General features: G+C 34.2%; 1 protein-coding gene across 2 annotated transcripts in view; it reads left to right on the forward strand.

Annotated features, from left to right (window-relative positions):
• Positions 1 to 22,342, forward strand: part of LOC149794347 (uncharacterized) — a 44,186-nt gene that overhangs the window by 3,730 nt on the left and 18,114 nt on the right. The window contains exons 2-7 of one of the 2 annotated variants that reach the window (XM_089968498.1): positions 1,279 to 1,446; positions 6,959 to 7,063; positions 7,823 to 8,297; positions 12,909 to 12,983; positions 16,640 to 16,774; positions 17,217 to 17,326. In XM_089968498.1, coding sequence (XP_089824624.1) covers positions 1,279 to 1,446; positions 6,959 to 7,063; positions 7,823 to 8,297; positions 12,909 to 12,983; positions 16,640 to 16,774; positions 17,217 to 17,326 — 1,068 coding nt within the window. The remainder of the gene's footprint in view (positions 1 to 1,278; positions 1,447 to 6,958; positions 7,064 to 7,822; positions 8,298 to 12,908; positions 12,984 to 16,639; positions 16,775 to 17,216; positions 17,327 to 22,342) is intronic. The other variant, XM_089968500.1, reaches the window with a different exon arrangement.

Below are 22,342 nucleotides of genomic sequence, written 5' to 3' on the forward strand. Positions count from 1 at the left end.
TAACGGTGGTCCACTTTATTCTCTTTACCATTGATTGTCCACTGTGTACTCTGACTAACAAGTCATTCAGCTGATTTTTTTTTAGCCTCTTGTGTCTGGTGTATACAAATTTTCTTTAGCTGTTTCCCTAATACATGTATGAAAATAGTGCATACCTCTTGAAGGGTGAACCTCAACCAGAGTGCATAACTCAGTAGTGTGAACTCACAGTGGAACTTGTTATTTGTAGAATATATGACTTCTGTCTAGAGAGCCAGAAGTTATTCAAGTTTTGAACTCGGATAGGAAGCTATTTTGATGCTGTACATGTAGCACTAGAAAAAATGATGCCACTATATTATCAGGACTCTACCATTATCTGTAACTTATTTATATACTTTTTGCCGACTTTTAATTTTGTGTGTGTGTGTGTGTGATTTTTATCTTTGCATTTCTTTTCTTCCTATTTGTTTTTCCTGGTATTTTAATAAAAAGACATTTGAATGTAAAGATATAGGAAGAAAATGCTTCAATACCAGTACCTGTTATAAAATGTTGTACATATAAGAGACTTAATAATACTGTAGCTCCAGCATTTGATATTTTAATAATGATGTTCAGCTTTCACAACAAAGACAAAGTTCATACCGTCTTGAAAATTCTCAAATTTGGGGGATAACCTTGAAAACTCATTGAATTTTTAAAAAAAGTTTGTTTTATCCTTCAAAAGTTCTTAAATTTTGTTGAAAAATGTTTTTCATTTTACTAGAGGGGAAAAAATGTTAAAACTGAATAAAATAAATACTATTTAAATTGAAGAGTTTTTATAATTTATATATTTTTAAAAAGTAATGACAAAGTAAATAAAATTTGAACCAAGTGGGTGGGCATGTGAGCATGTTGGTAGCAGATGGAATAGCATCTCATTGGTGTAGTGGTGCACTAAGTGCATTTGACTATTGCTATAAGGAATGTAAGCCTACTAGAAATGATCTGTATTTACAATAAAAAGTGCAAGCATGACTTTCCATTAATATAAATACTGAACAGTTTGGGAAGTTCTTAAAAGCGTTTTGAAAAATACATTAGGGCTGTATAAACCATGAAGGATCATATCTCCTTAACATCTAAAATAAACGATAGGATAAAAAAAGAGATTGATTTGTAACAGACTGGCTGGAAGGAATGGATATTGAGTTAAGTTAGGTATTTTGACACATATGAATATATTTTCACAAATATGGTTCTGGTTCAAAGGAGGTTAATGGTTTGTAATGCATGGCTTTCATTTTCTCTCAGGTTGAAAAAAATCAAAACAAAGCTCGGTGATGGGAAATTCCCTATCCAGAAACAGCGAACTCCAGTTAGAACCCCAGAAAGAAGTCCTAGAACAGGGTTTCAAGCTGGAAGGAGAAGTCACTCTCCATATGGCAAATACAGACAGACAACACCTCCTTATCTGCCTAGGTAAGACTAAAAAATTAATTATAATTCATCATCCATATGTTATTTCATCTCTCTTGCTCTTGTAAGTTGATTTGAAATGTAAGATTTCATTAGGTCTTATTCTTTATCCTTCCCATTGATTATGTCAGGCCATTTATCTACATGTCTTATTTATTCTTCCCATTGATTATGTCAGGCCATTTGTCTACATGTTTTAGTATGTATCATTCCCGTTGATTATGTTAGGCCATTTATCTACATGTCTTATTTATCCTTCCCATTGATTATGTCAGGCCATTTATCTACATGTTTTAGTATGTATCATTCCCATTGATTATGTTGGGCCATTTATCCACATGTCTTATTTTTCCTTCCCATCGGTTGCGTCAGGCCATTTGTCTACATGTCTTATTTATCCTTCCCATTGATTATGTCAGGCCATTTGTCTACATGTTTTATTATGTATCATTCCCATTGATTATGTCAGGCCATTTGTCTACATGTCTTATTTATCCTTCCCATTGATTATGTCTGGTCATTTGTCTACATGTTTTATTTTTCCTTCCCATCGGTTGCGTCAGGCCATTTGTCTACATCTTATTTATCCTTCCCATTGGTTAGGTGGCACTCTACAGTTGCCTATTTTGCATAGGGTTAGGATTTTAAAGAAAAAGAATTTCAGCAGCTTTCCTCACTGGTTATACTGGCTATTTAAATAAGACCTTGTGTATCTTAAGTATAATTCAAAGAACCTTTAATTCCCTTTATTTTGGTGTATGATTGATGGGTGTAATATGGGTTATAGGGTATACAGCTTGGTCTTACTACAGATGTGCACCTTTCAAAAAAAAATGCTAGCTCCACTTGGTCATTTTCACTTCCTGAACTTCAGAGGTAATTGTATAAAAAAAAGAGCAGATAACTTTTTTTACATTTTTATATATTTCATAATTCATTTATTGCATTTGCAGAAGCTGGTATTGTCTAGTCTGGCAAAATTCATTTTCCCTATTTTAATAGCTGCTATGGTTAATGTACTTTAGACTAATTCAGGCTGATTTTTTAGCACAAGCAGTCTGTTTAAATCATTTTCAATTTCCAAAAGTACAATATCCAAAGAAACATCATCCACATTACATTAATGTAGCATAGAGGTATGCCAACATTCTCTCCACTGTGCATGTTTTAAATGCAAACAACTTCACCTTACACATGTCACTCTCACAAAAGTACATAATAACTGGTGAGCACCCCCTTATGTCAGGCCATTTGTCTACATGTTTTATTTATCCTTCCCATTGATTATGTCAGGCCATTTGTCTACATGTTTTATTATGTATCATTCCCACTGATTATGTCAGGCCATTTGTCTACATGTCTTATTTATCCTTCCCATTGATTATGTCAGGTCATTTGTCTACATGTCTTATTTACCCTTCTCATTGATTATATCAGGCTATTTGTCTGCATGTCTTATTTATCCTTCCCATTGGTTTTGTCAGGCCATTTGTCTACATGTTTTATTATGTATCATTTCCACTGGTTTTGTCAGGCCATTTGTCTACATGTTTTATTATGTATCATTCCCACTGGTTTTGTCAGGCCTTCTATTGACATATTTTATTATTTATCCTTCCCACTGGTTTTTCAGCCAATTTGTCTACATTTTTTGAAGCAATTATACTACACTGAAATATGTATCATAAGACCACTGCCATGAGTAAGCACATTAAGACTGCAGTAATTATTCCATTACTTAGTGTCTGTAATGAGAGACCTACTGTCCTGATCTGTAATGAGAGACCTACTGTCTTGATCTGTAATGAGAGACCTACTAGCTTGATCTATAATGAGAGACCTACTGTCTTGATCTGTAATGAGAGACCTACTAGCTTGATCTATAATGAGAGACCTACTGTCTTGATCTGTAATGAGAAACCTACTAGCTTGATCTGTAATGAGAGACCTACTTCTTGATCTGTGATGAGAGACCTACTGTCTTGATCTGTAATGAGAGACATACTGGCTTGTTCTGTAATGAGAGACCTACTGGCTTGATCTGTGATGAGAGACTAACTGTCTTGATCTGTGATGAGAGACCTACTGTCTTGATCTGTAATGAGAGACCTGTTGTCTAGATATATAATGAGAGACCTACTGTCATGATCTGTAATGAGAGACCTACTAGCTTGATCTATAATGAGAGACCTACTGTCTTGATCTGTAATGAGAGACCTACTAGCTTGATCTATAATGAGAGACCTACTGTCTTGATCTGTAATGAGAAACCTACTAGCTTGATCTGTAATGAGAGACCTACTTCTTGATCTGTGATGAGAGACCTACTGTCTTGATCTGTAATGAGAGACATACTGGCTTGTTCTGTAATGAGAGACCTACTGGCTTGATCTGTGATGAGAGACTAACTGTCTTGATCTGTGATGAGAGACCTACTGTCTTGATCTGTAATGAGAGACCTGTTGTCTAGATATATAATGAGAGACCTACTGTCATGATCTGTAATGAGAGACCTACTGTCTTGATCTGTAATGAAAGACCTACTGTCATGATCTGTGATGAGAGACCTACTGTTTTGATCTGTAATGAGAGACCTACTGTCTTGATCTGTAATGAGAGACAAACTGTCTTGAGCTGTAATGAGAGACCTACTGGCTTGATTTGTGATGAGAGACCTGTGTCTTGATCTGTGATGAGAGACCTACTGTTTTAAGCTGTAATGAGAGACCTACTGTCTTGATCTGTAATGAGAGACCTACTGGCTTGATCTTTAATGAGAGACATACTGTCTTGATCTTTGATGAGAGACCTACTGTCTTGATCTGTAATGAGAGACCTGTTGACTTGATATGTAATGAGAGACCTACTGTCATGATCTGTAATGAGAGACCTACTGTCTTGATCTGTAATGAGAGACCTACTGTCTTGATCTGTAATGAGAGACCTACTGGCTTGATCTGTGATGAGAGACCTACTGTCTTGATCTGTAATGAGAGACCTGCTATCTTGATGTAATGAGAGACCTACTGTCTTGATCTGTAATGAGAGACCTACTGTCTTGATCTGTAACAAGAGACCTACTGTCTTGATCTGTAATGAGAGACCTACTGTCTTGATCTGTAATGAGAGACCTACTGTCTTGAGCTGTAATGAGAGACCTATTGTCTTGAGCTGTAATGAGCAACCTACTGTCTTGAGCTAATATGTTTAATATTCAATGATGTTATGAAATTATATGTTCTTTACTGAAATGAGTGAAAATCTTGCTTTCATAATGAGACATCGTCTGGGGCTTGTTTTTCTCACCAGGGACACCTGGCTGTGAAGCCAAGCAAGGTTATAATAATGTACTTTGTCTATAGTTCATATAAATATATTTAATGGAGTTTATAAATAGTCTTACTCTCTATTATTTATTTCTATGGGCAAAAGTCAAGATTTTCAAATGACACTGTCATGGAAGTTAGGAGCTTATACTTGCATAGTCGTTATTCTTTTAGAATGATTTGTCATCTGCAACAACTGGTGGTAAAGCCAAGTGAGCTTATGATATGGTCCTTGATGTATCATTATCATGAATTATCAGGTCAGAATCCATCAACAATAGCTATTTTTAGTTTCGTCTCAAAAACAGCTAGACCAATTTCAAGCAACCTTAGCACAGAGAATCACCATACTTCCATGTGGTGTCGAAAGCTTTCTCAGATAAGAGTACTGAGAAAGGCACATTATATAATGTATGCCATCCCATGTGTATTAGTCCTCTTTGTAGGTTACTGAAAATTGCTTTGTAGAAACCACTTTTGTCTTTGAGTCACAGTGACTGTCACCTTTGACCTTGTCACCCCCAATCCCCATTCATTAGGTTTCTTCCTTACCTATTGATCCCAATGTGTATGCCAAATCATAGGGGGCGCTCACCAGTTATTTTGTACTTTTGAGAGAGTGACGTAGGTAAGGTGAAGTTGTTTGCATTTGTAACATGCACAATGGAGATAATGTTGGCATACCTTTATGTTACTGTTATGTAATGTGGCTGACATTTCTTTGGATACCGTACTTGTGGAAATTGTACATGATCTAAGCAAACAGTACAACAAAATGGATGCTCCCCAGTGCTTGACATATTAACCAGAATTAATCAAAAGTACACTAACTTTGGCAGTTATTAAAATAGGGAAAATGAATTTTGCTGAAGTAGACAATATCATTTACTGAAAGTGCAATAAACCAATTACAAAATATCTAGAAAGTAAAAAAAGTTGTCAGCTCTTTTATCTACAATTTATCTCTGATGTCCAGGAAGTGAAAATGACCATGCGGAGCTAGCAGTTTTTTTATACGAACACATCTTAAGTGAGCCAAAGCTGTATACTCTAGAACCTAACTTACACCCATCAATCATACATCAAAATAAAGGGAATTAAAAGTTCTTTTAACAGCACCTAAGATATACAGAGTCTTTAATATATAGCCAGGATAACCAGTGAAGAAATCCTGGGAAATTCTTTTTCCTTGAAAGTTTAACCCTATGCAAAATACGAAACTGTAGAGCGCCACCATAATCATTTGTGCTAGTTTTTGATGTCTTCCGCCAAGATGCTTTCTGTCAAATTTGATCAAAATCAACTGTGTGGCTTTTGAGAAGTTATTTTAAAGTTTTTTCTGTTACAGCAGCCATATTTGAAGGTTGATAGCCATCATTTGTAGGAACTTTAAAACATTCTTGCAAGGATGCCTTTTGTTAAGTTTGGTCAGAATTCATTCGACAGTTTTGGAGAAGTCCTTTAATCACTTTTTCCACTTTTGTAACCATTGCCATATTTGTTTAGTGTTTGTATCAAAGTTCAGGAATAATACAAGACAGAGAGACTGATAGGCAATACCTCTTGTGCGTAGTTATATTTGAACTTGATAACTTACCACTAGTATCATGTTTTGTATGTTAGCCATATATATACATCTGTTACATATTTCACATATACTAGAGGTTGTGTCATGTTTCTAGTATGTTAGCCTCATGAACAATTTTGTTTTATAATTTATTTTATATTATCATTTCTTGTTTTTGACCATCAGAATACTTTGTTTGTTGTTGTTGCAGAGAATATATTTTGATCTACGTTAGGTACTAAAGTAGTTCTCAACAGAAATATATTTTGGCAGGACCAAAAAGTGAAATGCTGACTTTTTTATTTCAATTACATCACCATTGTGACTGAGCTACAGAAATCACTAACACTTTAAGGCTTAAACTGTGATGCCTCTGTCAATGGAAATAACTTAAACTGTGATGCCTCTGTCAATAGAAATAGCTTAAACTGTGATGCCTCTGTCAATGGAAATAACTTAAACTGTGATGCCTCTGTCAATGGAAATAACTTAAACTGTGATGCCTCTGTCAATGGAAATAACTTAAACTGTGATGTCTCTGTCACTGGAAATAATTAGATAAAGTATCTTGATATTTATTTGAGAAGTTTATGACTGTATTATCTTTTTCTATTTTGCACAGGTTGGAGACTTCGCCAAAACATGGGCAGTTGAGAAGTCCCAGCGATCTTAGGGGGCAGCGATATGATGTTGTACCTCCTCTTCCAGGCAGGAAATCAAAATCAAGGTAAGCTAAGTCATCATAAAAGAAACCAGATAATCAGAAAAAATGTAAGATCAAACAAGACTAGACCATATAAAACATAAAGTTATAATATATTTGTAAGATCCAATAAGACTAGACCATACATAACATAAAGATATAAAACATTTAAGATCTAATAAGACTAGACCATACATAACATAAAGATATAAAACATTTAAGATCTAACAAGACTAGACCATACATAACAAAGATATAAAACATATGTCAGATCTAACAAGACTAGACCATACATAACAAAGATATAAAACATTTAAGATCTAACAAGACTAGACCGTACATAACAAAGATATAAAACATTTAAGATCTAACAAGACTAGACCATACATAACAAAGATATAAAACATTTAAGATCTAACAAGACTAGACCATACATAACATAAAGATATAAAACATTTAAGATCTAACAAGATTAGCCCATACATAAAGATATAAAAACGTATGTTAGATCTAAGAAGAATAAATGATACATACTGTAAAGATATAAAGTGTGTAAAATCAAACAGAACTAGACCTTTCTTAACAAGGATATAAAACATATGTAAGATCTAACAAGACAAGGCCATATATAGAGATCATATAGGACTTGACCATACATAAATTAAAGATATAAAACATACATAAAATCTAAAAAGACTAGCCTGTACCACAATACATATTTTGAACCACCATCCATCAAAAGCTTTTTGACTAATTTTTTTAAATACTCTTGTAATTTTTTAGGCGGAGTGATGACTACGACAGTTGGGGTGAAGAGTCCAACTCTGATGACTCTGAAGATGAGAGAGTCCGCTATCAGCCTCAACCCTATCCCTACTCCTACCCTGTCCCACATTTTCAGGCATATGGTCCCCCACCCCCAGTGGTATATGGTCCTCCATTTGCAATGTATTACCCCCCACCCCCTCCTAACCATGGCAAAGGTAAGCATAGGAAAGAAAAGGCTTCCAAACCAGATGTATATAAAGTTCATTCTGAGACACCAAGATACGAAGATGTGAATAGTAGACTTCCAGAAAAACCTCAACGATCAAAGAAAAAGCAGAAGGTTCATTTCATGCCACAGGCTGTTGCCTATCCAGTTCAGAATGGTTACTATGGCTATCCAGTAGGAGCCACATACCCAGGCTATGACAGTGGTCGCAGACGTGATGATACAGATGACTCAGAGAGGGATGAGCCTCAACGGAGGTACAAAGTAAGTTCAGCAATTGATGAGGATCATGTATTGTTAGTTACTGTATTTATCCAAGCAAAAGGCCATGCTTCATGACGAGGATCACATATTGTTAGTTACTGTATATATCCAAGTAAAAGGCCATGCTTCATGACGAGGATCATGTATTGTTAGTTACTGTATATATCCAAGTAAAAGGCCATGCTTCATGATGAGGATCATGTATTGTTAGTTACTGTATTTATCCAAGTAAAAGGCCATGCTTCATGACGAGGATCATGTATTTCTAGTTACTGTAATTATCCAAATAAAAGGCTTGCTTCTTGACGAGGATCATGTATTGTTAGTTACTGTATTTATCCAGGTAAAAGGTCATGCTTCATGATATGATCACCCCACACTTTTATAAACTTGAGTAAACTTTGTATGATTGCAGAACTATGTCTGATGATAAGTCCGTTTCCCCTCTGTTCAACACATTGATAAGGCTGCACACACCCCAGGCTTTATCACGAACAAAATCTTATACATGGCTTCTTTGTTTTCTAATTCAGTTTTCTTTTTTCATGATAGAATGATAATAGATTTCATAACAACTTGATTTAATGAATGTCCAAAATTACCCATTTTAATATCACTAATGCCATAGCTGGTACTTTTCCAGGTACAAAATACCCTGACTATGTGATGAGAATTCGTCATCCCATTAAAATGGAACAGAAGATTTCAGAACACTCAATCACCCCTGGGATCCCCCACACATGCCACCCATGCATACAGCCCTATATTCTTTTCCCAGTCACAGGACTATAATGTTTACATCGATCAAGATCTGTCATAGCTTCATGAGTTAACAAGTGAATTTATTATCTGTATGCATATTCTTTGTACACTTTTGGATCAAGTCTTTTCTCTGTTAATTTAAGCTCTCTTGAGAGTTATTAGCATTTGTTCCATACACATGGTGTATGGCTTTTCATTTGATTCTTTTTTTCCTCTTCACAGGGCATTATTAATTCTAATTTGGTTGTCAATTTTTCTAGTTAGGGCAGGTATTTTTTAAAAATTTTCCCCGTCCTTGTATCAGTTGTGGTTTATGGGCTTGCCTTAATTCATATTATTGTTTATTACAAATCACTGAAGTTCACATTACCTATATTGTGAATTGCACTAATTTTATACTTGGTAAAACAGATCACACCCAACTTTATACCTTCATATCATGTACTAAGTTATTGAAAACAGGTTCTTTATCAATATTAGCTTCTGATAGTTTACGCTGATTTTGTCCAATTTTTATTAGCAATTGTACCTACTTTTTGGCTAATTTAATAGCATCTCATTGACTTGGTCAACTTGTATTTTTCTGTACTGAGCTTAGCATTGCTTCCTATTTGCATTTAAATTTGTGAAAACTCCCAAATAAGGTGATTTCTCAACAGAATTAACATATGAGATATCATGATTCTGATCATTCTGAGCTATTTATTTTTATACTGGTATGTGACCTATAACTTAATTTGGAGATTTATCATATAAACAGATTTAAAATGTCAAACAATATGGATTAGTATGGATTTTATGCTACGAAGATGAACAAAGTTTAAGTTGTTAATTTATTTCTAACATACCAGTATTCCACTCAGTAATATAAATGCATTCTATACTGGTGTTGTCTTTATTTTTCCTATCTATCTATCCATTTTTCCTTGTTTAATTTTCCAAAGCAAACTTATCAGATAGATCTGACTTGCAAAATGTACCCCAAATTATAGGAGGGTCAAACAGAAATTAGCTTTTGCAGCCCTAAAGGATGGGGGGGGGAAGAGGTTGACTTATAATCAAGTATATCCATTACCAAGAGAGCTTATCAGTCACTTACTGATAGAAACCTGTCTTACAAAATTTAAAGCACATGAGTTTCAAGCCATTGCTGGCTCGTGGGCCTCCAGCCCTGCACTGATGTTCTGCTAAGTTAGGCTGCTGTCCTAGAAAGGAATGAAGAGTAAGATGCATGTCCCAGGGGTGATCTAGTGATTCTGGAATCTTCTAAAGGAAGGACAAATTCTCATCACATGGTCGGGATATTTTCCACCAGAAAAATACCAACTATGCACTAACAACGGGTAAGTATTACATCATTAAATGATCCATGTTCTTCTACAGATTCAGTCATACACAAACTTTGTGGGGTTTTCTGATGAATTTGATGATACAGAGTTACAAATTAATAAATGCAAATTGTTACAATTTATAAAGTCTTTTTTTTCCATTTTTTACTAGAGGTTGTGTCATGTTTCTAGTATGTTAGCCTCATGGTGGAAGGTGAGGAGTCATATATGATCTGCTATACAATGTAAACAAAGTAAGACATGGGCGAAGATTATATCTATTAAGACTTGTGGCTTTGGACACATAGGGTAAACTTGCATCTACCAAAACTAAGGTCACTGTAACCTATTTTTCATGGTTTAGTGATTTCTGTATTTTCAGTTTGTGGCTGAATCTCAGAGAGTAGTTTAACTATTTCAAAGCTAGTTCACTGTGACCCATTCTCACACTTAAGTGAAGTTTGTAGTTTCAACCATTTAGTTCTTAAATCCACGATACCTGTAACCCTATTATACCTAATCAGATTTTATATATTGACCATGCAGTGATGGAACTTTGAATATGTTGATGCATTGTAATGGTATTATACGCTGATGACCCAAATATACAAATCTAGCCACCCAGCTGAAGCTGATGCTACCATCCAAGGTGTAGAGAGGTGCATTTCTGATGTGAAATCATGGATGACATGTAACAAGCTGCAGATGAATGATGATAAAACTGAGGCCATTCTGATCACAACACAAAGCCTTTCTCATTCACATCCTTTACCTCAAACAATAAATATCAGCAACACCAACATTAAATTCACACAACCAGTTCGAAACCTAGGTGTTGCTCTGGACAGTACTCTCACATTGCACCAACATGTCATGAACATATGCAATGCTGCATATATTGAGCTGAGACGCATCAGCTCAATTCGCAAATATCTTTCAGTTGATGCCACTAAAACATTTGTGTGTTCATTAGTACTTTCAAGACTGGACTATTGTAACTCAATTCTGTCTGGTTCATCTCAATATCTACTCCAGAAACTTCAAAAAGTTCAAAACACAGCTGCTCAGATCATACTTACAGTACCACGATCAAAGCACACCTCCCTGCTACTCTGTACCCTACACTGGCTATCCATTCGATCCAGAATCAAACACAAAATTTGTTCTTTGTGCTACATTTCACTGTTGGACTCTAGTCCAACATACCTATCTGACCCCACCCATTTGTACACACCAGCAAGTTACTTACACTCCTCTTCTGACAATCGTATACTCATTATTCCAAGTATGAAAACAAAGTCATATGGACATTGTTCTTTTGCATACCAGGGCCCAGCAAGGTGGAATGAATTGCCCACTGAACTTAGACACAAAGGCACAGTGATGACATTCAAGAGAGCTCTCAAAACCCACTTATTTCTACTGCAAGAATAAACTGAAAGACCTAAAAATGTTTCCTGCCTTAAATATTCTCAGCATGTTTTTTTAATGTTTTCTAATTTCGTGGTGTTTGTTTTTGTAATCATATCATTATACATTTTTTATCTTAGAGGTGTTGTCTAATGTTGTAAAGGGCTTAGAGCTTCTAAAGATTAGGCACTATACAAAGTCCTCATTATTATTATTATTATTATTATTATTATAATGAACAGTGTATTTCATTAATATTTCTTTCTTCCACTTCATGGTTCACATTAGTTTAGAATCACAACCTATGGATAACAGGTTCAAATCCTGTCCAAACCCAGCCTTGATTGGCTTTCATGATATATCACTACCTTTGTATGGTTCCTCCATACCAGTTTGTATATTGACTTCTTATCATTCCTCTATACCAGTCTGTATATTGTGTTCATTTCAGTCTTCTGTACCAGTCTGTAAATTGCCTTCATATCATTCCTCTATACCAGTCTGTATATTGTGTTCATTTCAGTCTTCCGTACCAGTCTGTTTATTGCCTTCATATCATTCCTCCATACTAGTCTGTAAATTGCTTTCCTATCAATCCTCTATACCAATCTGTATATTGCCTTTGTATCAGTCCTCTATACCAGTCTGTATATTGCCTTTGTATCAGTCCTTCATACCAGTCTGTATATAGCCTTCATATAGGTCATCTGTACTAGTCTGTATATTGCTTTCATATCAGTCTGCTATACCAGTCTGTATATTGCTTTCACATCAGTCCTCTGTACCAACCTGTATATTGCCTTTGTATCAGTCCTCCATGCAAGTAAGTATATTGCCTTCATATAAGTCCTCCATACCAGTCTGTATATTGCCTTCATATCAGTCCTCTGTACCAGCCTGTATGTTGCCTTTGTATCAATCCTCTGTGCAAGTCTGTATATTGCCTTCATATAAGTCCTCCATACCAGTCTGTATATTGCCTTCATATCAGTCCTCTGTACCAACCTGTATATTACCTTTGTTTTCAGCCCTCCATGCCTGTTTATAAGCTACTCCAAATATACTTTTTTTGTGATAGTTCATGTTAATGAGTAAATTCCTTTTTTAATAGTATATTCAACCAAGAGATTCTCCATACACACCCGTAGCTGACAGTTATGTGGCACGCCGATTTAAAGATGAACCCGTGAGTATCAAATTGTGTATCTGATATTTCATGTTTTGCTTTAAATTACGTTCTGTTCAAATATGGTCCAAGGTTATATTTGATTTATTTCTATGTCTTTAAATTAATGTCTACCTTTGGTATTTATACAGAGTATTTGGTTTCTTTCTCTCGTTATACTTGTATTAAAAAGTCCTCTACTGCCTCTCTCTATATTCTTGCCTTGCATGTTGCTTTATAATACACATTCTTTGATGTGTAATTTGTTCTGTTCTAGTTTGGTGTTAAAGAAATTTTCCGATAACTGAAAAAGTATATTTTCCTTGTTTATGATGACATTAGGGTTCTGTAATAAATATCTATAGACTTGTGCTTAATACTTTTTTCTGCCACAGTGCTAAAGTTTAAACAGTTTGACCCAAGTTTAAAGTTAATATTTAGTTATTCAACTCAGTACTTTTATAACAGACAGATTATTTTGTAAATTGTTTTGAAAAATGTATTTCCTCGTTCATTGTTAAGTTTTGAAAATCAACATGGCTATTTCAGCTAAGATGCCTGATAAACACAGCAGAACAGTTTATCTAGGGTTGCTATCAATGTTTGTATGGGTATATAGGTGTACAACATCTTAACCAATTTAGCAAAAATGTGCCTTTTTTTGGCCAATGTCAGCTCTCTGGGACTTGTGTCAGAATCTCCAGAAAAATGTAAAAAAGCCAGAAAAATATCTGTAATATTCCAGGCTTGAGTGATTCAGACATTTGAGACACATTCAGTATGTGACCCTGTTGAGTCACAGCATCATGTGCGTTCTTTGCATGGGTGAACCAAAAATGCACTCTTCACTTGTTTTGTAAATATAATTAAAAGTAATTGTTTGGGAGAAGTTAAAATAAACTGGGTTATTAAAATCATTTTAAAAATAAAAACACAACCGGTGTTACATTACATTGTGATAAACTAATTCATCTTTTCTAAACTAATAATGTGCTTTATAAATTAATGTGAATTTAAGTACTGTTAAATGAAGGCTGAGATGAAGCAATGTCTTTAATAAGGGTTTAAATTGTATTTTGCATGTGTGTGTGTGTGTGTGTGAAATAATCTTTGTTCAGATACAATACTGCATGCTTTAATTATCAATTTTCAGAATCTGAGTCATTTTAATAATTTGTTTCTTGCAAAATATTAAGCATTTTTGTAATTCAGATATTGTAGCCCAGAATATGAAGAACCAAAGAATAGAAAGCCTAATTTCCATTTTGGCATAGTGAAACATATTGTAGGATTTTGGGACTGTATATGTTGAATGGGTTATGTTTCTTGATTGCATCTAAATCAATATAATTTATCAGTTTTATATTTCCCTTTTTCTTCATTATTCAGTTTGCATGGCTTTAAAATCTTTGATTGTCAAGATCATTATTCAGTTTGCATGGCTTTAAAATCTTTGGTTGTCAAGATCATTATTCAGTTTGCATGGCTTTAAAATCTTTGATTGTCAAGATCATTATTCAGTTTGCATGGCTTTAAAATCTTTGGTTGTCAAGATCATTATTCAGTTTGCATGGCTTTAAAATCATTGATTGTCAAGATCATTATTCAGTTTGCATGGCTTTAAAATCTTTGGTTGTCAAGATCATTATTCAGTTTGCATGGCTTTCAAATCTTTGGTTGTCAAGATCATTATTCAGTTTGCATGGCTTTAAAATCTTTGGTTGTCAAGATATACTTTGGATTCATTTTTTTTCTGGAGATGCAATTTTGATGAATTTGTTGGCTGCACAGTAAGCCACAAATTTAAAGGCCCAGTGAAAAGATCATTGTATGGAAACAGTAGAACCTCTTCTCCAGTCCTATAGACTTTTTCAACCAGATCTATCACCTGGGTCATTGAGGTTCCTGGCAAATGAGGGGAAAAGTAATTTGATTGGCCAATGAGATGAGGTAATGTAATGAATAATTATGATGAGGAAATGATATCATGTTTTGCATACAAATGAACCATATCATGGGTTTATTGAAACACGCCTCATGCGTTGCATGCTTACAAAATGATGTCATGTTTTGCATACAAATGAACTGTACCATGGGTTTATTGAAACATACCTCATTCATTGCATGCTTACAAACTGATGTCATGTTTTGCATACAAATGAACTGTTTCTTGGATTTATTAAAACATGCCTCATGCATTGCATGATTACAAAGTGATGTGTTTTGCATACAAATGAACTGTTTCATGGATTGATTGAAACATGCCTCGTGCATTGCATGCTTACAAAATGATGTCATGTTTTGTATACAAATGAACTGTTTCATGGATTTATTGAAACATGCCTCATGCATTGCATGCTTACAAAGTGATTTCGTGTTTTGCATGCACATGAACTGCATCATGGGCTGATTGAAACATACCTCATTCATTGCATGCTTACAAAGTGATGTGTTTTGCATACACATGAACTGTGTTATGGGTTGATTGAAACATGCCTCATGCATTGCATTCTTACAAAGTGATATCATGTTTTGCGTACACATGAAGTGTGTTATGGGTTGATTGAAACATGCATCATTCATTGCATGCTTACAAAAAGATGTCATGTTTTGCTTACACATGATCTCTTTCTTGGGTTTATTGAAACATGCCTCATGCATTGCATGCTTACAAAATGATGTTGAATAACATACTTTCAACTAATTCATTTTGGTTTGAATGACTGCAAAAGTTCATAAGTATGTCCACAATCAATTTGAGATATGAAGAGATGACATTGTAGTTTTGCTTCTTCAAAGCTGAAGCACCTTCTTTCAGTAAGAGAGGTCCATGATGGAGTTTGTCACACCTTGTTATGGGGATCTCACAGAGACATGCAAGAGGCTCAGACTAATGAAACTACCCCAGTCCATTAACTTAAATACCCATTAAAATTTGATTATTTGCTAAACAATGAAAATGTATATCCATGAACTTAATGGAATTCACAGTATATAATTTTATGTCAGGTAACTTCATCATCATTGAAAAAGAACAAACAGCCTTGAAGTATAAATGAGAATAAATGAAAGATAAAAGAATTACAGTTTATTGAAAGGGAACTTTCATATTATATAATCTAAATTTCCATGTTTTCAGAGCCAAGATAATATATTTAAACTTCAGTCACTCAACCATCAACAAAAGAAAATATTCGGCATCACCATATTGATTTTCACAGTCATTGATTAAAACCTTTTCAGAGTGATGTTGAAAACATGAGACTGCCAAAAACTTGATCAAAAAATGTCATTTCCAAAGATCTTGGAGTTTTTAAAATTGTATTGTATTAGAGTTCTAATGTAATTTACAGCATGTGCCATCTGTTAAAGTTTTAAGTTCTAAATTCTTTCATCAAACATGGGTTCTGTGAAAAACAGTGTATAACCTTTTACAGTGTTATGGGCTTAACATTAATGATTTTCATGCTGGGTTGATGTCACTCCTGTTGCCAGCTATGCTTAACAAGCTGGTGATGGATAACATCATGCTTGCTATATTTTGTATTCTCTATGAAAAGGCAGGGTAATACATGGTTTTATTGATGAATAATGATGAAGTTATCTGTTCTCTCCACGTCTATTCCTAACCTTTTGTTTATCTTCAATCTTTTGTTGACCTTTCACCTTTGTTCCAGGAACGCCTTATGTATTATTATGTTCAGGATCATCCTCTTTTTGCTGAAAATCTTGTTGACTGGTTCATCAATCAGTGTTTGGATGAACTCATTCCTGACCTGCTAATTGATGTTCTGAATGACATTGATGTGTTGGTTTGTATATAATTGCATCATGTGCTAATTGAACATTAACTGATTAACATTTTTAACATATTGTCTCATTAAAAGTGTGTCTGACATGTTAAAAATAATTAATGGTTTTTAGTGTGTATGACTGACTGCATCCTTATCAGTTTTAATTGGGAAAAGTATTTCCCCATTACTAACAGAAGACCAAATGTTGTTATTAATATGTAGTTAGGATTAACTTGTTTTCTAACAGTAACCTTTTCAAAACAATTACAATCTCCTCTTGAAAACCATTAAAGGGAAATCAACAGTATGTTTTCCATAGCAAAAGGTTTTTGAGTTATTTATCGAAGATTAAATTTTACTTTTTGCTAACAAATATAACAAAATATTCACTGTGAATCATAGGATTGAAGATTTTATAGATTATTTTAATAAATATGACATATTCTATATCACCCTGTAGCCTGATGACCACACTGCTCTACATCAAGTCAGGGATGAACTGATTGCATCAGAGGTCCCAAAACTTGTCCATGATATTGTTCGAGAGACTTTGAATGACATGGTCAATGAGTGAGTATAAGTAAATATATTACATATGTGTTATAATGATCTTTTGCAATCCTTTTTGAGAGACAAGATCTCCAGCATTTACATAAATATATCCAAAAAATTTCTGAGGTGATAAAATATGTGGTATCAACACTCTTCAAAGTTTCTTTACACATTTACCATTTTCAGTCACATTCATATAATGTGAGATGAGTCTTTTGCCCTTGTACAGTACATTGTCTTTGCATTTCTCATTCCATGGACTTTATTTGATCACTTAGTTTCCAGTATTTTTTATTTTGAGCTTGTCACACTCATTAGTTTTGTAATCCAAAGGTTGTAAGTTTTATACCCGCCCAAGCTGGCTCTGGTCAGTTGCCTTGGTATGTTATGTAAAAGGCACTTGACTCCTATTTTCTCTGGTCAGTTGCGAAGGTATGTCATGTAAAAGGCACTTAACTCCCATTTCCTCTGGTCAGTTGCATTGGTATGTCATGTAAAAGGCACTTAACTCCCATTTCCTCTAGTCAGTTGCCCCGGTATGTCATGTAAAGGCACTTAACTCCCATTTTCTCTAGTCAGTTGCCCTGGTATGTCATGTTAAAGGCACTTAACTCCCATTTCCTCTGGTCAGTTGCATCGGTTTGTCATGTAAAAGCACTTAACTCCCATTTCCTCTGGTCAGTTGCCCTGGTATGTCATGTTAAAGGCACTTAACTCCCATTTCCTCTGGTCAGTTGCCTCGGTATGTCATGTAAAAGGCACTTAACTCCCATTTCCTTTGCATGATATTATCCATAATGTATTAAAAGTGTTGTTAAAATCAATAAAACAATATGAACATCTTTGCGTTTGCATTTATAACTCAGGTCCCTAGATTTATTTGATTATGATATTTTGTTTCTTCCTTCTTGATGAACCTTCTAGATATACAGTTTTTCCATTTTTGTATTTCTTGGTCTCACATATGAATAAGTGCCTGGATAGGAATGTATGAACAGGGGGATTTGAAAAATGTTGAGCTTGTTTATATATTTTGCAAGGAAGTGCCACCCCAAATATTAATGTAATACTGCTATTATTGTATTTGGTGGCTGCAAGCAGATCACAGGCATAAATTCTTCAGCATTATGTACATTTTTCATCATAGATATACATATAAGGATGGTTGGGATGTAAAAATTGTAAATTGGTCCATTTGACTTAAATCCAAATATTTTCATGAAATTGTATGAAAATCTGAATTTTTTTCTTCATGTTCTATGTAACCTGGGCAAGTGACAATATTTTAATTGACCAGCAAAATTTGTAACTTGTCCTGGGTAGCTGGACAGTAGTTTTGCTAGTCCTGGATTGTAAATCCCCTTAGGAATTTCTTTTTTATGACCAAAATTAATTGATAAACTTACCATTTCTTTTGAATTTATTTATCTCCTGATAATTGGGAATTTACTTTTATTTATTGTGTACCTATTTTCAAAGGTAAAGTTTCGTGGATTTTGTGGTTACAATAAATCACAAATTTAAAGACCCAATGAATAACGATTTACCTGTAAAGGTATCGCCCATAAATTTAAAAACCCAATGAATGATGATTTATTTATAAAGATAACACCCAAAATTTAAAAACCCAATGAATAATGATTTATTTGTAAAGGTATCACCCATACATTTAAAAACCCAATGAATGATATTTATTTGTAAAGGTAACACCCACAAATTTAAAGATCCAATGAATAATGAATTATTTGTTAAGGTAACACCTGCAAATTTAAAGATCCAATGAATAATGATTTATCTGTAAAGGCTACACTCACAAATTAGAAAACTTTTTCTTGTTTGATTTTTGGTAAGTGCATTTTTCTTCTTAACTACAGATTAAGAGGATTTCTTGTAAATTTAGATAATTTCTATGAGACAAATTGATAAAATTACATGTTTTATTGTTTTTAGCTTTGATTTTCAGATCTCCTATACGAGCTGGGTATGTAAAGGATTTGTTATATGTATTATTGATGTGATGCAATGTTTGGTTGGATTGACACATTTCTTCAAGGCAAAAAGAAACCAGGAACATGTGAAAATGCCAGGTTTCATGCACATGGTATTGGGCTCAAGCATTAAATTTGAATGTGATTGATTTAATTATTCAAAGTTTTATGGGGTTACTATTATATGTGGGCTGGATACTGGAATGTTTGGAATGAGGTCAGTGAAATTGTGATATAAATTATTGTTTCAAATATTTGTTTTTTTGTTGGAGGTTTTTTTGTGCACCTTGGTGATAGAAAGGGTTTGATGACATCATCAGAGGTATTTTGTTGTTGCAGTCATTTCTACTCATATAGAAAAAGAACATGCTATTTACATGTGAACTTTTCAAGCTGGTCAAGTTCATGAAATGGAGAAGACATAATTTTGGTTAATGAAGGAATTTAATGGAGGACTTTGGCAAATGATATTGTATGCAGATTAAAATTACTTTACTCAGGAATAGAGGAACTTGGCAAAATATACTTTATGCAGATTAAGGTTACTTTCCACAATAATGGGGAAATTTGGCATTAGATAATTATGGTAATCATTACTTTCCACAATAATGGGGAAATTTGGCATAAGATAATTACGGTAATCATTACTTTCCATCATAATGGGGGAATTTGGCAAAAGATAATTACAGTAATCATTACTTTCCACAATAATGGGGGAATTTGGCATTAGATAATTTTGGTGATCATTACTTTCCACCACAGTGGGGAAATTTGGCATAAGATAATTATGGTAATCATTACTTTCCACCATAATGGGGGAGTTTGGCATAAGATAATTATGGTAATCATTACTTTCCACAATCATGGGGGAGTTTTTGGCATTAGATAATTACAGTACTCATTACTTTTCACAATAATGGGGGAGTTTGGCATTAGATAATTATGGTAATCATTACTTTCCACCATAATGGGGGAATTTGGCATTAGGTAATTACAGTAATCATTAAATACTGTATGTATATTAAGGTTACTTTATGCAGTATTTTCTTTTACATAACATACACCCAGCTGCTTATTAGTGTATACCCAGATGATTAGTCCACTTTGGTAAAATCAGTGTTTACTTCACAGCTTGCATTATGATGTTGTTAGTACTACATCATTTTTTTACCTAGATGTGTTTTAGTTCTGCAAATTCAGGGAGGGTATGGATGTAAATGATGTGGCAATTTCTGTCCCATATTAACAGTCCTGTGATAGAAAGTAAGAAGGAATGTCCCATATTAACAGGCTTGTGATAGAAGATTATAAAGTCTGTCCCATATTAACAGTCCTGTGATAGAAGTGAGAAAGAATGTCCCATATTAACAGGCCTGTCATAGAAAATGATAAAGTGTGTCCCATATTAACAGTCTGTGATAGAAGTGAGAAAGAATGTCCCATATTAACAGGCCTGTCATAGAAAATGATAAAGTGTGTCCCATATTAACAGCCCTGTGATAGAAAGTAAGAAAGAATGTCCCATATTAACAGGCCTGTCATAGAAAATGATAAAGTGTGTCCCATATTAATATTTTTTGATAGAAAATGATAAAGTCTGTCCCATATTAACAGTCCTGTGATAGAAAGTGAGAAAGAATGCCCCATATTAAGAGGCCTGTCATAGAAAATGATAAAGTCTGTCCCATATTAACAGTCCTGTGATAGAAAGTGAGAAAGAATGCCCCATATTAAGAGGCCTGTCATAGAAAATGATAAAGTCTGTCCCATATTAACAGTCCTGTGATAGAAAATGAGAAAGTCTGTCCTATACTAACACACCTGTGATAGAAAATGAGAAAGTCTGTCCCATATTAACAGTCTGTGATAGAAAGTGAGAAAGAATGTCGCATATTAACAGGCCTGTCATAGAAAATGAGAACGTCTCTCCCATATTAACAGTCTGTGATAGAAAATGAAAAAGTCTGTCCCATATTAACAGTCCAATACTGAAAAAGTAAATTTAAAGTATATGATACCTTTTGAAATCTTTAACAAAATTTAGGACCTGCCTTAAATTGACCATGCAGGCTTTCCATTGCTGAAAACTGATGTGATCTCAATCACTGTATCATACTGAATAGATTCACACACCTACAAATTCTTTTCTTTGTGCATTTGATAAGATGACCCTGTGATCTTCAACTTCTGTAAATCTGATGAATTTCTAAATACTCATTCAACCATTAATTTTATGGACAATTAGTGACAGGTGCTTTATTTTCCTCTACTGTTTTTTGCAATGACTCGTATTTGCCTGATGGGAATGTATATCCAACAAAGAGCAGTACAAGAAAATGCACACCAGCTTGTAAATTTTGTAGTGATTTTGGATTGCCTGGAACCTTCTGTAGAAATATCAGTTTTTAAAAAGTGAAATGCTCCTACATTTTATTGTCTTAAGCAAATTAGTATAAGCCCAAATCTGCTAAGGGATTACATATGTAATGTACACAGAAAATATGCAGTGCCAAACTCAAATATTTTGACATAATTTAGTACCTGTGTATTTAATACGTAATCAAATTACAGTTACCAAACAATAGTAGCCCTGGTATTAAACTTCATTTTGCTTGCCAGTTGATACAGTTACATATGAATTTGATAAAACAGCAAGATGTATATAAGTGTAATAGTCTAAAAACAAAATATATCTTCTGTAAGTAAAATTATCAATGATCATTCATCCAAAAATATTCTTTTGCAAGTTGTACTATAATGGTAACTGTAATTGAATTTGAACAAATCAAGACTGACAATTTCCTTACATCAGCTTTGCAAACACAAAAGTACATAATTATTTAATTCACACTGTGCTTCTTAATCTTTTTGGAATAAAATTTGCCCCACTGATATCATTTGGTATCAATTTAATGTCATACACTAGTTCCCTAGCTGATATCTGTCAATGTATGTTCAGTGTGGCTTGGCCTACTTGCCAAAGTACATGTACTTTATTGTGTGCAGCACACAAAAATGGTGGAGTAATTGCTGATCTCTTCTATAC

This window comes from Sinohyriopsis cumingii, chromosome 8, assembly GCF_028554795.1.
Source record: "Sinohyriopsis cumingii isolate HCF-2022 chromosome 8, ASM2855479v2, whole genome shotgun sequence".
Classification (NCBI taxonomy): Eukaryota; Metazoa; Mollusca; class Bivalvia; order Unionida; family Unionidae; genus Sinohyriopsis; species Sinohyriopsis cumingii.